Raw genomic sequence first — 17830 nt, 5'->3', positions numbered from 1 at the left:
ATGCTGAGTTCTCACAAACTCCACTGATATCACACCATGCATGATTAACTCCCGAACCATGTTGTGTCTAACACCCAAGTGTCTAGACTTCCCATTATACACTTGACTATATGCCATAGCCAAAGTTGCCTGACTATTACACCTGATAGACATGGGAGGTATAGGTTTGGGCCACAATGGAATCTCATAGATTAGATTTCTTAGCCACTCAGCTTCTTTACCAGCTGCTGCTAAAGCTACAAATTCAGATTCCATTGTTGAATTTGTAATGCAGGTCTGTTTCTTGGATGCCCAAGAGATAGCACCTCCTCCAAGGAGGAATACCCAACCACTTGTGGATGAATAATCCTCCATATTGGTTATCCAACTTGCATCAGAGTAACCTTCAATAACCGAAGGAAATCCAGTATATGTCAAACCATAGTCAATGGTTCCCTTTAAGTACTTGAATACTCTATTCATAGCTTGCCAATGATGAGAACTAGGATTACTTGTAAACCTACTGAGTTTAGCAACAGCATAAGCTATATCAGGCCTAGTACTAATCATTGCATACATGAGTGATCCTATCGCCCTTGAGTATTCAAGTTGAGACACTGCTACACCTTTATTAGGTAATAGCTTCAGGTTAGGATCAATGGGAGTACTTACCGGAGAACAATCTTTAAAATTAAATTTCTCCAATATCTTCTCAATATAATGTGATTGAGAGATGGAAATACCATTGTTTCCACGTTTGATCTTTATTCCTAAGATCACATCCGCCTCCCCCATATCTTTCATATCAAACTTAGAAGACAAAAATGCCTTAGTTTCATCAACTTGATCTTGGTCGGTACCAAAGATCAACATGTCGTCTACATACAGACAAATGATAACTCCTTTGCCATGAGTATCAAACTTGCTGTATAGACATTTATCTGCTTGGTTTATAACAAAACCACTAGACAACACAACCTCATCAAATTTTTGATGTCATTGCTTAGGCGCTTGTTTCAAGCCATAAAGAGATTTCATCAGTTTACACACCTTATTTTCATTTCCTGGCATAACAAACCCTTCAGGTTGTTTCATGTATATCTCTTCATCCAATTCACCATTTAAGAATGCAGTTTTCACATCCATTTGGTGAATCATCAGATTGTGGATAGCAGCAAGTGCTAACAACAGTCTAATAGTGGATATCCTAGCAACAGGAGCATATGTATCGAAAAAATCAATACCCTCCTTTTGCCTAAAGCCTTGGATAACCAATCTGGCTTTGTACTTGTCAACAGTACCATCCACTTTCATCTTTCTCCTAAAGATCATCTTACATCCTAATGGCTTACATCCAGGAGGTAAGTCAACCAATTTCCATGTATTATTTTGCATGATGGAATCCATCTCACTTTGGATTGCTTCTTTCCAGAATACAGCATCCCTTGAAGCCATTGCTTCACTAAAAGTCTTTGGGTCTTCCTCAACATTAAGGCAATATTGATATTGAAATTCAATATCATTCCTTGACCCTTCAACCAAATAGAGTTGAAAGTCATCACCAAATGACTTAGCTTTTCTTACTCTCGTACTCTTTCTAGTTTCAGTACTAGTTAAAGGTATATCCTCAATATTAACTGAGACTTTCGACATGGAATTCATGTCCTTTGGCCTAGGTATAGATGTAAACCTTTGTTCATCAAAGATAGCATCCCGTGACTCTATAACCGAGTTCACAGCAACAGAATCATTAGATTCTAGCACATAGAATCTATATACTTTAGAATGTTCAGCATATCCAATAAATATGCAATCTATACCTCTTTCACCTATGGTTTTCCTTTTAGGTTCTGTAAGCCTGACTACAGCCCTACATCCCCAAATTTTGAGATAACTCAAATTTGGTGTCTTTTTGTGCCAAAGTTCATATGGGGTAACCTTATTCCTTTTGTTAGGAATTCGGTTCAACAAGTAACAGGCTGTCAACATAGCCTCACCCCAAAATCCTTCACTTAAACCCGAATAGGATAACATGGAATTCACCATTTCTTTCAAGGTTCTATTCTTCCTTTCGGCTACACCATTCTGTTGTGGTGTATAGGGAGCTGTAGTTTGATGTATTATTCCAGTAGATTGAAAATAAACCGGATCATAATACTCACCTCCCCTATCCGTACGAAGAGTTTTGATTAGCCCATTTTGATGAAGTTCTACCTCTTTCTTATAAATTTTAAATTTATCAAGAGCTTCATCTTTTGTATTTAATAAATATACATAACAATACCTTGATGCATCATCAATAAAAGTAACAAGATATTTTTTATGACCTAATGATGGAGTAGCATGCAAATCACACAAATCACTATGAATAAGGTCTAAGACTTTAGTCTCACTTTTAACATCCTTAAAAGGTTTCCTAGTGATCTTGGTCAACATGCAAGTTTTGCATTTTTCAATGTTCATATCAAAAGGAGGAATCATACTTGTTTTTGACATATCTTTTAATCTTTTGTAATGAACATGTCCTAATCTAGCATGCCAAATTTCTGATTTTGTCATATTAGTTATAGAACTACACGAGGCCATACAAACAGATTCATGAACAAAAGGAACATCAATGTTTAATTTAAACATTCCATTACAACGATAACCAAATCCAACAAACGAACCATGTCTTGACAAGATGTACTTGTCACTTTCAAGTACTTGCTTGAAACCACAATTATTTAAAACCATACCAGACAATAAGTTCTTACGAATACCAGGTACAAATAAGACATTATCCAAATACAAACTTTTTCCGGAAGTAAAAACTAAATTCACACAACCTAATCCTAGGATTGGTTCAGTTGCAACATTGCCTATCTTCACAATAGAGCCATCATCGATTGGTCTAAATTCCTTGAACCAACGACGATCTTTGCACACATGGCTTGTTGCTCCCGAATCAAACCACCAAGCAACGTCATCATCCTGCACATAGAATGCATCAGATATTAGTGATACATAATTTGAATTCGTATTCGAATTAAAATTATTCACTACAATCTGACCTTGTTGCTTTTCAGGATCATTAGACCCACTTGGACCAGCCTTGTTCTTTCCTTTGAACACCCGGCAATCCCTCTTTAAATGACCAGGTTTCCCACACTTCCAACATGACAATTTTGTCTGTTTGTTTGGACCTTTGTTCTTATTTCCTTGAAATTTTCGTTTGTTACCTTTAGCATTGTAATTTTGCTTAACTGTTCCACTTTCCTCTACCATATTAACGGAAGAGGAACCTGCTACGGTTTTATTATTGACTTTGTCAATTTCCTGAGCCCTCAGCGACTCCTCAATCATGAAATGACTGCCGAGTTGAACCAGAGTCAACTCTTCCTTCATATGTTTCAAGGTATGCTTGAAGTCTTTCCAAGAAGAAGGCAGTTTATCAATTATAGATGAAACTGCAATGGATTCATCCATTTTCAAATCATGTTGAGTAAACTGACCCAAAATCCGCAGCAGTTCATTATATTGCTCCATAACAGGCCTCGAATCAATCATTTTGTAATTAAAGAAATTACTAACTAAGAATTTGTTACTTGAGGCATCTTCTGCCATATACTTGGATTCAAGAGAGTCCCATAATTCCTTAGCAGACTCAACATTTTGATAAATATCAAAGAGAGAGTCAGACATACCGTTCAGAATGTGTCCACGACAAATGTAATCGTCGTTCTCCCATTTCGAACGCTTCCTTGTTTGATCCAGAGTTTCGCCTTCCATATACACCGGCATCGGTGTACTCAGCACATACACCACATTCAATGTTGTCAAGAGAAAGTGCATCTTCTTCTGCCATCTTCTGAAATCCTGCCCTTCAAACTTGTCCAACTTCGCAAACTTGCTTGTCATCTTCGAACGATCGTTCGTCATCTCGAAAGATTTGATTCAATCTTTTGTTGGTTAATTTTGAAAATCGAGATAATCCTGGATAAATCTGAAGTCGTGTATAAACACTTTCAGATTGAATCAAATTTCGGGGTTCAACCAAAATTGTTCAATCGGATAAAATCAGAAGATTATAATTCAAGAGTTTTGTTTTGGTCTTGTGAGTTTTTCACATGTTGTGCTTTCTGAACCAGGATGATTATTTATAATCAAAGAACAGGTGGTTTTTGGCGGTTGAAGGAAGTTATGGAAGTTTTATCCTTTGAAAAAAAAACGGTTGGCGGTTGATGGAAGTTTATCTTTTTAAAAAACTGTCTTTTCTTGAAAAATAACTTCCATGTAACTTCCAAAATTTGACTTCCATGTAACTTCCAAAATTTACCTAAACCGAGCATCTCGTTATTACATTAAAACAAGCGTGCACTCTTATTTTAACATAATAAAGAGATCAATTACACTAAAATGTCTAACATGCTCTCCATCAGGCCCCAAAGGGGCAGCAGGACCAGCGCCCCTGTGTTCAATTTAGTCATACTCTACACTCAGAAAACGTCTTTAAGTCATGTAATGGAGAATATTCTAGCTACCAACTTACTCAGTCAGCAAATTATTAATTAGGTTACATTGATAGCAACAGCAAATCAGAGAAGCAGGACAACACCACAACCCCTATAAAAGAAGCTAACAATAACTATAACAGGCCAACAAGAAATACAACAAAGGCCAATTACCTTTGAGAGGATATCTGAAATGCCAAAGCCGGGATAATGTATCAGCAGCCGGGAGTCATTAGCAACGCACAATTACAACCAATTCCACAAACTTGTTAATTCCACTAGGCAGCAAACAAATTCTGTCATAATAGAATTGCATTCAGTTACAATAAAATATTAATATCAATATATAAATAACAAATTAAATATGCATGAATGAAGCTGAAAGTTAGATCTATTAGCTTTGTTTTCCCCTTTAATCCTTTACCGCAGTCCTCTATGATGCATACATCAACACATATTAAACTTTTTTAATTTAGTTGAGACTATCATCATTGTATATTATATAGATAATTTGGCTGAGCTCAGAGTTACTTCGTACGCCTAACATGTTTAATTTCAGATTATATATATATATATATATATATATATATATATATATATATATATATATATATGTTGCAGCAACTACAAAATAACAAAATGAAGTTCCTTCACTCAAAGATTCACACCCCATGTTTATGCATATTCAAATTTCAGCACTTATGCAGAACGGGTTGAAATCAAAGTGATACACATGACAAAGCCATGAAATAGTTGAAAGGTTTTACAACCCTTACTAATGTTGGCTATGGAGATTTCTATGCAGTGAATTTAATAGAGAAGCTTTTCAGTACTTTATACATGCTGTTCAACATCGGCCTCACTTCATATATAATTGGAAACATGACAAATCTGTTGGTTCATAGCTCTATCGGAACATTTGCAATGGTAAATTTTATGAGAATTTCCATGGTCGTTTAACCCTTAGCTGTACATTTGATAACACTAGCATATCAAACCTAGCAGAAGATAAACAAGCTTTTGATAATTAAAAAAAACGCGTTTGTTTTCTTCCTAGAAGTCAAAGGAAGAAAACATATACTGACATTAAGCTATATTTGTTGACATCTGACATTCTCCCATTGACAATATCTAAGCTTACCTCCTCACATTCTAAAATGTCTTGTATTAAAAAAAAATCTAATTTAATATGTTTGGTTTATCTTATTTTTAAAACATAATTAATTATCTCTACCAGTCTCTTACAATTTTTTTAAAATTAAGCAATTATTTGTTAAATCCCCAAAACCTGCCACTTTGCAACAACAAACTACAAACTTAAGGCATGCTTAGTTATAGACTTACAATGATAGTGGGAAAGTGGGAAGTAAAAAGAAAAATAAGTTAGAAATGCATCTAGATATAATTAGTATTTACCTCCTCTCATTTTCCAGTTTTACATTTTCACTGTTAATTAAGGTTATCAAATGGCACTTATGAACACCAAACAGCTTGCTCTCTAACCAAAGCCAAAATTGGACAAGAATTTATTAGAAAGGTGCATGGATTGGGCAAATATACCCCCATCGAAGCACACCTGGTCCTAAAAAAGCATAAGAATGGCTATACCCAAAACTAATTTGTTTCCCCACCAAGCTTCACAGAGGAATGCCTTCAACAGAATATTACAATATGCAAACAAATATAGAATCCCGGAAGGCTTAAAAGAGAAAATGTTGGCACACATGCAATTGAAGTTTAAGACTGCAGAGTTACAGAAGAAGTGCTAGAATACCTACCTAAAACAATAAGATCCAATATTGCTCGGCATCTTTTCCAAAACATAGTTCGAACAACATATTTATTTAAAGGAGTCTCTGATGATTTTATCGCCCAACTGATAAAGCTTTTTCTTTAATTTAATTTTCTTTTTCTCTTGTAGGTAGCGATTGAATAGATTCTAAACATCATATTTAATAGTATTTTTCAATGTATTGATTACTAATGTTTTCATTTTTCACGTAACACTTACTATATAATTTAGTATTAAAAGGATTTATAGAAGGATATAGTAAGGGATTCATCCACTACTAAAAAAGAAACCATTTTACGGCTACTTTTTTTATTCTATACATAAGAAACAATTTACTTTTCACAAACCCAATATATGTAATTGGGACGTTAACCAGTATTTTAAAAAAGGACTAAACATATTCATCCCAAACGATGAAATGACATAACATCATTTTATTTCACTTCCCAAACAACTAGAAATGTTCAATTATAACCTGAATGTTTAACTACTATGGTCACTGTTTATATATATGACAAAAAATTGGATGGAGGTGATGGTGGCAAGACATTATCATTGTCATCGTCTATGGCTGCCTAAACTAACTAGTAAGTACGAGTTCGCACCAAAGTAGGAAAACCTGAGTACAAATCTACAGATATCTCCACTAAAGTATGCTAATAAGTGATGAATGTACAACTTGCCACTATCGCACAGGAGGGCAGTGTCAACTTGACAGCAGAGACAAATTTAGTTGTACCAACATTGGTGTTGGCTTAAGGAAGTTTCCAACAATGAAGTGAGAATTTTGTCATCAGGGAATTGATTGGAAAATTGGGAAACATTGGTGCTGGCTCTGATGAGATTGAGATCTGACCTCATTCTCAGCCTTTGGTTGGTGCATCTTCCTACATCAATTGCAATAACAACAGCACCAACACATCATGTTATACTACCCCTTTCAGTTCTTCTCCAAAGGTGAACATGAACAAGATTCCCACAATGGTGAAGCACTTGGTGAAAGAGGGCATGCCCCTAAGTTTGGGGACATCAACATCCTTGAATTCCACCGTGGCGGAATTCTCAACTGATCCTGGCTTTGCTGAGAGGGCTGCAAAGCTTTCTTGCTTTGGAAGTAGGAGTTTCAATGGCAGGACCACCCAATTGTGCCTCAACATTGCTGAATTGGCTTAGAGATCTTCTCCATTGGTGGAAAATGGGAAGAAACAGCTCCCTATAGTCTTAAGTAGTCCATCACTCAAAGTGTTTGGATCTTAAATGGGTACTTAGGAGAACAACAATTCTCCATTGCAAGACCTAATGGAAGTGGCCAATTCTCAAGAGGAGTCTGCAATCTCTGAACAAACACCAAATGGAGACACTGGGGAGAAACCTTCCCCTTATGTGAATTCTAGGAAAAGAAAAGGAAAATCCAAAGAAACTTCAACCTCTACCAACCCCCCTATGGTAAGCACTTTTTAATGTCAAAATTCTTTTGTTTTAACGCTTCTGTTTCAAATTGGCATTTCTTGAATCCCAAAGGGTCTTTCACTTCAAGCTGCTGAAGCTAGCGAAGACTCCAATGCAAAGCGCAACAAGCCTAACAAAGGTGAGGGGAATGAAAATGGCCAAGTGAAGGCAGAGGAAGAGTCCAAAGGATGTAATAATAGTAATGCAAATGATGAGAAACAGAGCAAGAGTAACTCAAAACTTCCTGAGCCTCCAAAGGATTGCATTCATGTTAGAGCAAGAAGAGGTCAAGCCACTGATAGTCGTAGTCTTGCAGAAAGAGTAAGAAAAGAATCATTGTCATTTTGTCACTATCTACTGATTGAAGTTTCCAACAAGCTAAGCGCAAGTCAAATTCATTCTTAGGGCAAGTCAACAATTCCACAACAAGTTACAACATTCCAACTTCAGTATACCCTTAATACTAACTTCTTCAACACCAAAGAACAAAAGGCAAAGAACACCAAGGAGCATAAACGCCTGTCCTCAACCTGGACTAATGGATTTGCTTATTGCAATACCATGTCAGTGGTTTTAGGTTCGAGACATGGACAAGATTAAAACCAAACCAAACTAGGGAGCATAAACACGAAAACATTATCTTAATGGGTTCCTAAACGCATACATTCAAACATTACTTTGTTAGGGCAAGGCAAGATTTGCACAACAACCTAGTTACAACAACATTCCAACTTCACTAAACCCTTAATAATTACTTCTTCAACACCAAACAATAAATTTCAAACATCGACAAGCTTACCTTGAAGAGAAGTTGTAGGGCACGACAACTCTGAAAAGGGAAACACTGTGGCTTGCGTGATGGCGCGACAAGACGCGACGCCGGACGTGCGACAATGTACTACGCCCTTCGGCCGAGGTCACGGGGATGCGACGGAGATGCAGGCAAACGGCAGAGGTCACAACAGATCGAAATGTCAAACAAACGAGGAAGCGGGAGCTCGAGCATGAGGTAGGAGTGTTCATGAATTAGCGCAAAAAAGCTTATAAACTTCAATGTTAACGACGGTGGTTCAACAAAACGTCGTTAACATTCAAAATTTCTAGTGTTTTCAAATACATCGTCTTAACTTACCTGCTGCGTAACCTACTAAGACGGGCTACCCAATGAACGTTGTTGAATGTGTCACGCGCCATGCACATGGCATATAAAAAGATAATATATTTATAAAAATGTCATTGCTAATCGTACTAGCGATGTGAAATGCGTGTCATAAAATAGCTTTTTTTAATAGTGAAAGAAAATTAAGATATAAAATATAACAATTAAAAAAAATACTTTCACATCATAAAGACTAAAAGAAAATTAAAATATAAATGATAAAATTAAAAAAAAATCACTTTTAGAGACTAAAAAAAAATTAAAATATAAATTAAAATTAAAATATAAATTATAAGAATAAAAAAAATCACTTTAAAACTAAAAGAAAAAAATCACTTTTAGAGACTAAAAAAAATTAAAATATAAATTATTTTATTTATATTTATATAATTGATTTCATTGATTTTATTTTTTATAATTGGATCTGTTTATGCTATGTCATCCAAGAAAAAAAGGAAAACTAAACAAGCCAACAATTGAGTAGATGAGATTTGACAAGACAAATATGTTGATAGCTTGAATCTGACCACAATAGCGTCCAAGAACAAAGATTAGTATGACCTTACAAATTGCAGCAGACCAATTGCACTTTTTTAGAAGAAAATTTGCAAACACGTAATTGCATTTTATTGGAATGTGTAATATAGTAGAAGCATATGACCGGAAAAAATTTCATGAATCAGAGAATAAAGTTATTTTTTTCTTTCAAAAAAGAATAAAATTATCTGTTTTAATTTTACTATCCAATAAGTTGGATGCCAATAAATACACTTCATCTCACTCTCAGTTTCGAAAAAAAAATTAATATATTTAAATAAAAATTTACTTGTTTTCTTTTCTTGTGATCTTATTATATAATTTTTTATAATTTATCTGTCACTTTAAAAGATTACCAATATTTATATAACGTCATGGGCAAAATAATAACTCAACCTTTTTTATACCAACAAAATAGAGTGCAATTAATGACTGAGTTCTTTATACCGATAGGAATTCGATTTCTTACATACGAAGAATAATTAGTTGAAAAAGATAAAATTGATTTTAATAATCTGTAGGCTCTAAAAAAACAACCATTTTTATGTTGAAAACGATTAATAATTAATTTATGAAGTTGATAAATTTTCAGATATTTAGAATAGATTCAATTGTCTACGTCAGCGTGGAAATCCTCATATTAAAGGAAGGCACCAATTACGCAATTGGTTATTGCTGTTGCGCGAGAGAAGAGAGGAACGAAGACTGAAAAATGGCGTCATGGAATTCATTTCCGCTTCAAGTTACCTACGAGGCTCTGGGTTGGTTCGCCTTCGTTTCCTGGTCCATCAGTTTCTATCCTCAAGTCATCTTGAATTTTCGCAGGAAGAGGTAGGTTGGGTATATTCTACCTTTGTTATTTCTTATAGTATATTGTTTAATTTAATTTAACTTTCAATATTTGATTTTTTAAAAATTTAGTGTGGTTGGACTCAACTTCGATTTCGTGGTGCTAAATCTGACCAAGCACAGTTCCTATCTCATATACAACGCTTCTCTCTACTTCAGCTCTGCTATTCAGAAGCAGTACTTTGAGAAATACGGTTATGGGGAGGTTCCTTCTCTAACTAACTTCAATCACCTCTCATTCTCAATTGAATTACAACGACACCGTTTCGTATATTATGCTGAACTCTTTTTTATCTCATGTCATGCTCAAAGGGTAATCCAATTTTTTGCACATGTACAAAGCCTGCCCAATGTTAAAACAACTAAAGTTTGAGTTTTGGGTCTATCAACATTTGTTATTGGTTTTTGTTAAAGTAAAAATATATGATTCTATTCTTTAAAATAAAAGATTTTTTTTTTCTAAATTTTTGATTTAGGCCTCCCTTTCTAGTGGGTCGACCCTACGGATGTATATATCTGGTTCATAATATGAGAACAGATTAAACACTTCTCTTCATAAATACTTCGATAATTGAAAATTTGGAATTGTTTGAGTGTAAGTGCGTGTTTGGATTCATGTTAGATGATCCAGAATCATGTCAAAATATCATGTGATGTGGTTTTAGGTTAATTTTCACATGTTTGGTTCCACATTGAAGAATTGATTCTGGGTTAGAATTGATTTTGAGTTCAAGCAATCTTAATAGTGTGTTTGGAAGGGTGTCTCATCACAGTGGACACGTGTCATACTTAAAGCTGCTACTACTAGTTACTTCTGCGTAAATAGTAGAATTGGACTTGAATTTTGACACGATGTGGCTCAATAGACGCCAAACCAAACATGTGTTAAGCAATTTTTGCTTTGGATAAAAAAAAACTATGTTGAGTTGTTTTTCTACTAACTTGGTTTTAGAATAAAAAATCCAATCATTAATCACATAATTTCAAAATTAATTTTACAAAGCTCATCCAAACACACACTAAGTAACACTAAGTAATGTCTGTTCTTATTTATATAAATATTTGGAATTCCCTAATGTAGTTTTAGTTTCATTTGTTTCAGATGATACCTGTTGCTGCAAATGATGTTGCTTTCTCGATCCATGCTGTTCTACTGACAGCAATTACATTGTTCCAGATTGCAATCTATGAAGTAAGCATGATATGTATTTGTCTAGTTGAGAATGTTGTTCTTTTTTGTTCTGTGGACTGAATTCTCGATTTTGCTGAACTTAGTGATTGTTTTGTTGTAGCGTGGGAGTCAGAAAGTGTCCAAGGTTTCTATTGGAATTGTCTCTGTTGCATGGCTTGTTGCAGCAGTTTGTTTCTTTATTGCTTTGCCGAATAATTCCTGGCTTTGGCTTCTCTCCGTCTTCAAGTATGCTGTTGTCCCTGCTTCTTTGGTTAATTGTTTTTGTTTCACGCTGCTTGGTCTTCAATTTAATTCCATAGAATATATGCATGTATGTACTTTTGGTATTATACCAGATGTTATTTGTTTTTCTGCTGGAGATTTGATATTTTTTATTCTTAATCTGTTTATGGTACCAATTTATGGAGCTCCCATGTGGTAATTTTCTCAGTGCTTTCTTGAGACCATCCTAATTCATCTCAAACTGGCATGCAATTTACACAACAAGAGAAAGCTTATTTCTCTTTTATCAATAATTTAGGAGATGATGTGCTCATTTTCAGCAAATATTTTCTGTTTATTTTAAATTTAGGTAGGAAGGTGCATATGAAATTGATGCTTTGACAGAAAATATTTCAGTTCTAATTTAGGAGCCCTTCTGAAATATTGATCTTATATATACCAGATGCTGAGTATTACCTATCATATGAGAACCTTTTATTATTTACTATTTTGCGACCACTTTGATGGTGGACAATTGCATTCTTTCCTGTGATGAGCTTCTTACCACTATGGACTCAGCTTATTGTATTATGTTAGTGAAAAGCTTAGGATCTTCTTCTGTATCTTGAACTACCTCAGACCCACCCTTGCTATAGTGCCACAGTCTATGTTCTGTATTATTAGAAAATATCAGGTTGCCTTAGTCTTTTGGATGTGATTAATTCTCTTCTAACTTTTTGTTTACATTGATTATGTTGCAGCACAATTCAAGTAGTTATGACTACTATAAAGTACATTCCTCAGGTTGGGAATTTTTTTCAATTTTAATTGTCTTTTTTTTCGTTTAGATGGTTATTGACATATCATTTTCTTAAACTAAAATTTCTTAGCAGAAACTAATTTATTGTATGTTGTCCTAAATTCCAATGAAACTATTTCCAAGTTCTTTTTTGAAGTCTCTGTAGTCATTACTACTTAAAATGAAGACCTTCCTGCTTGTGAGAGAAAAACCAATTTATTAAATATATAAACATATAATAAGGTGGTACTCAATTTTTTCTCTCTTTTCATGGTATCCTCTAATAGTTTGAAGTGCTCCTAAAGTAGTGTTAATTGAAACACCATTTTCTATTGTTGACATTGTTCAAAATTTCTTGTCAAAAAAGTCTCTGGTTTGGAAAAGTGGGCTATAATACTATCCAAGTCCATTACATTTTAGTTGAAAACACAACTGATCTAGTTCTAGATCTGTAATAATAAACTCTTAAAACATAAATGGATTGTTAGTCGATGAAGTGGTCCTTATTTGTCTTTTTATGTGAGTTTATTTTAATAATAAATTAAAGGACCTTTTAAAATAAATTAAAGGAAATTATATATCATTCTTTTTCTAATTTCTCAACAGATCAGGCTTATTTCACATCTTCTCGCTGCCCATTTAATCATGTGTGTTATGAATGTAGGCAGTCATGAACTTCCTGAGAAAAAGTACTGATGGCTTCAGCATTGGTAACATTCTACTTGATTTTTCTGGAGGAATAGCAAATTATGGACAGATGGTTGTGCAATCAATAGATCAAGGTTTGTCATCTCCTCACCTCTGCTGTTGATACTTCCTGTCATTTGATTATATATTTTTACATTCACTTATTTTAAATCCCATCTTTCCAGATTCATGGGTCAACTTCTATGGGAATATAGGAAAAGTGTTGCTATCTTTGGTATGGGAAGCTCTCTTGAGGAATATTTTACTTCTTTCTTACGTTAATAGTTGTTTCTTATTTTTCTTTTCCGTATATTTTGCATGCTGTTGTGATTCTAGTACTGACTACTGATTCTGGTTTTATTTTTTAATCATTATTTTAATCTTAGAATTTACTACTCTGTTTTTTGGGAGAAAATGAATTATTTTATTTAAGAGTGATGGCTTACTACTCAAACTGAGTAGTAGAAGCACTACTGAGAATCCAATTTTGCATTTTGCATAGATCTAGGATGGAGTTTGTGCCTGGTAAATTAGGTTTGTTTATTAGGTTAGTCAGACACTGCTGTTTGATGCTTTTGTGACATTGTTTTTTATGTAATACACAACTGCAGGTATCTGTATTCTTTGACATTATTTTCATTATTCAACATTATGTTCTGTATCGTGGTAAAAAATCCTCCAAATTGGAGATCACTACAGAGCAAGAAGATCAAATCAGAGAGCACCTTGTCAGACATTCTGATCAATCATCACCAGAGAATGTGTAAGATATGACTTACTTCATAATGTATATTAAACTTCCCATTGTATGTTATTTGTATCAAAATCCAATTAGGATGTTTTTCTTATCCCATACATCAGGGGCACCATTTTGATGGGAGCTTCAATAAATATTGTATAAGTTTTAAGAATTTTAGGCCAGCATTCTTTTATACTATTTTGTATTACAAATTTGTATATGACCAAGTGACTGGCATGTATTATCAAGCTACTCAATTACCTACTGGTGTTTGTGGCCGTTTGAAATTTTCCCACGATGTGAGTGTTTGAATTCAAATTAGATTATCTAAATTTTTGTTAAAATGTTGACTAATGTGATTTAAGTAAATATTCATATGTTTAATTTTACGCATGGTCCATTTCATTTATTTCAATTCTTTTTTTTTCTTTCTTTTTATCCTTATTTTTAGTTTAAATTATTCTTTTGGTCTTTTTTATTTATATTATTCAAATTGATCTCTCTATTTTTAAAATGTTGAATTTGATTTCTAAAACAAAAAATGCTCATATTACCCCTTTGTCTAAATTGACACAAATGATGTCAAACGAAAAGATCATATTGAATGAATATCTCAAAACAGAGGGATGAAATTGAATAATAATTAAAAAAGTAGTTCATGCCTAATATGGGCATATGAATATTTTGAATGGGGGAGTAGGGCCAAAAGCAATGTGTAAGGGCCAATAGTAGTTCCCTTAGAAGAATAGATTTAAATGGTCCATTCTGATTTTAATAACAATATTTAAAATTGAAAAGGAATAAGGAAAACATACTTAATTACTAATGCACAAAATATGGACTCACTAACCTTACCTAGTAACAGTAATGAAATTCGGATATGGTATCCTAGAGTTTAGTTGTGTTCAAGAAAATAAAATTAAAAACAAACAATAATTTCAATAAAAGATATGTATGAAAAGGAATGACTCAAATTATGATTTCGCATGAGAATACTGTTTTTCCTAAATTAATCATGCATTAGTCATTTGAAATTTAATGATGAATAACATATAACTTTGTAAAAATGAGATTGTTTGATCATATAAGCTTTATGAACCATTTCATTCTATAGGTCGGTTAATTATGAGAAGATGACCACAAACACAATTAACTAAGAATCAGAGTGATTCCAATATAGAAGTGAAAGCAATAGAAAGATATAATCAATTGAATAACTTTGAAGAACTTTATTAAAAAGAGAAATTAAAGTAAATGAGTATAGTTACATCACAATCCAAGTTCTAAGGGGTTTGACCAACCATGACTACATAATAGTTAAACAACATATAATATTGCATTAGAAATAAAAGAGATTGAAAACTCTAAACAGATTTGGACCGCGCCCAATTGTTTTCGATGTAGTTCTCTTCTCAAAAGTTCTTGTTGTTCGTAAATAAAAATAAAGCAAAACCTAAAAAGACCTTTTACACTTTTATTTATAATGCTTAAAATAAGCTACAATGTAAAGGCCAACACGGGTCCTACTAGGTCTGCATGGGTAGTGTTGGATGAGCATGGCCTTCTATAACCATAGGTTATGTTGGATCAATATGACCTATAGGTTCAGTATAGGCCGTGCTCAATAAAAAATTTCAGAATTTTCCTTTTCTTATCTCCTTTGGTGCTCTTTTCTCTTTATTAGTTGCTTTGCTCAACCGTTTACACTTAACACATATCCTTAAGTTCTACAAACAAAATAAAGTAAAAACAAGATAAAATGGGACAAAAATTAGGTTCCAAATAACTATTTATGGATTAACTCGGTAAGATTGTGGTGGTAAACAAATTGAGCACATGGAATAGAAAACGTATACAACAATGGTATTCCAAAGACAGTAAAACCCCCCTGATTGCCCATTCGAAGGTACCACAAAATGAGCATCAAAGCCAATTCTTTCAATCACTCTTTCCGCTGTATGAACAAAGGAACAAGTTTCTAAAAGAAAGCAAAGAGATAAATTGTACTCTCTTATTATTTCATTGATAAGAATGGGAAATCCCTTGCCCCTCATTCCTCTACAATTCCAACACATATTATTGGGAGACAATTTTGGTTGTGTAGGGTCTTATCCCACGATCTCCTAAGGACTCACAACCTCCTGTATAACACCACTCATAGCTTCTTCTCTAGGAGTATTAAAAGTATTATTACAGAAGGATATGTTAAAATCACTCATAACTTCTTCATTTAAAATATCTTGATTAATATGATACTAATGAAAGTTTGACATGACGGGTGATCACTAGAAAAATGAGATATGTTAAAATCACACATATTCTCAGATAAACTATATAATTAATGATCAATCTTTATTTTACAAGTCAAATTTTTAGGATTGACTTAAATTTAAATCCATTTTCTGACATGTTAGTTTATTATCAATATGTCTATAGATCTTATTATTTTTTTTTGTCCTATTAGTTTTTTTTTGTCAAAAACTAAGGGGTATTACTTTCATTCTGAAATGTTTTTTTTATTATTATTTTAGGGATATGTTTAACTAAAATTTAATGTTCTTTTTGTGCTCCTGCCATATACAAATTTTTTAATATCATTTGTTGATGATTTCTCTCAGCCAGCAACACTTACATTGGATAGCTGAGGTTACTGTCATATCTCTCTACTTCTTGAGGCTATTCTAACACGACTCGCGATGATAATGATATGTTTGCAGAATTTCATTCACAAGAAATCTACCTAACCTTAGTATTGATTTAACTATTATACATATTCTCGACTCGTATATGTTAGGAATAATTCAAAGTTTTAAAAAGCTGTAAACTGGTAGTTATAAGGTTGGTTAAGTTTGCTTTCTTATAACCAACAAGTAGTTACTATTAACCTGCTATATAAGCAAGGTTCCTCCTGTAATCAATAAAAAAAGTGAATAAGCAATTCAATTCATTTTTTCTATACAAGTGTAATAGTTAACATGGTATCTAGAGCTTATACGAACCTGACATGTGAAGATTAGAAAGAGGGAGAGCAAGCTTCTGTTGACACAAAAAAAAAAAAAACTGAGGAAACCCTTCTTCTTGAGATTCTTTTTGTGAGAACTGTGATTTGTGAGTGATTCTTCATTGTTTTCACCATCATATCTGTGATTGTGGTGGCTGAGTGGGGTTCTTGATAGTCAAGAACGCGGGTAGAGGAACCTTTGAGATAGCAATTGTGTATAGGAAAGTGAAGGAGGATCAAGGTGCAACATGGCTGGCTCAAACAGTATCATTCAAGGATCTTTACCGGTTTTCGATGGAAAACTATTTGATGATTGGAAGGTCAAGATGCTGGCAATCTTTGGCTTCCAAGATGTATTTGAAGTGGTGACATTTGGGTTTGAAGATCCTGGAAGGAAAGCCACTGAAGAACAGCAATTGGATTTCAAACAGAAGCAAAAACTTGACTGCAAAGCTCGATTTCTCATCTACCAATGTGTGAACTCAAAGATTTTCAACAAGATCTCGAAGGCCTCTACCTCTAAGGAAGCATGGGAGATTCTGATGAAAACATATGGTGATGGAGAAAAGAACAAGAAAGTGAAGCTACAGACTTTGAGAAGGCAATATGAATTACTATGCATGGAAGAGAAAGAATCAATTTCAGATTACTTTGATAGGATTCAAGAACTGGTTAATGCCATGAGGTCGTGTAACGACAAGATCCTCGATGAACTAGTGGTAGACAAGATCTTGAGAACATTGCCACCACGATTTGATCATGTGGCTGTTGCAATTGAAGAGTCAAGGAACTTAGATGACATGGAGATTGAAGAATTGCAGCACTCCCTAGAGGCACATGAAATGAGGATCAATGAGAGAAGATCCAATCAAGAATAGGCACTTCAAGCAAGATCCAACTACAAAGGAAAAGGGAAAGGACCATGGAAGGGAAATAAGCCATGCAGTAATCAG

At 33.9% G+C, this 17830-nt stretch overlaps 1 protein-coding gene and 1 pseudogene across 1 annotated transcript; both read left to right on the top strand.

Annotated features, from left to right (window-relative positions):
- Positions 1 to 6070: 6070 nt before the first annotated feature.
- Positions 6071 to 8118, top strand: LOC114391117 (annotated as a pseudogene).
- Positions 8119 to 10064: 1946 nt separating this feature from the next.
- On the top strand, positions 10065 to 14194 carry LOC114389196 (cystinosin homolog). The gene is made up of 8 exons (XM_028349818.1): positions 10065 to 10240; positions 10331 to 10463; positions 11361 to 11450; positions 11551 to 11675; positions 12413 to 12455; positions 13115 to 13232; positions 13323 to 13372; positions 13749 to 14194. Exons 1-8 carry the CDS (start codon positions 10122 to 10124, stop codon positions 13902 to 13904), a joined length of 834 nt encoding a protein of 277 aa, XP_028205619.1. The 5' UTR covers positions 10065 to 10121; the 3' UTR covers positions 13905 to 14194.
- Positions 14195 to 17830: the final 3636 nt, after the last annotated feature.

Source organism: Glycine soja, chromosome 16 (assembly GCF_004193775.1).
Source record: "Glycine soja cultivar W05 chromosome 16, ASM419377v2, whole genome shotgun sequence".
Lineage (NCBI taxonomy): Eukaryota > Viridiplantae > Streptophyta > Magnoliopsida > Fabales > Fabaceae > Glycine > Glycine soja.
This window is presented reverse-complemented; position numbering and strand designations above follow the sequence as displayed.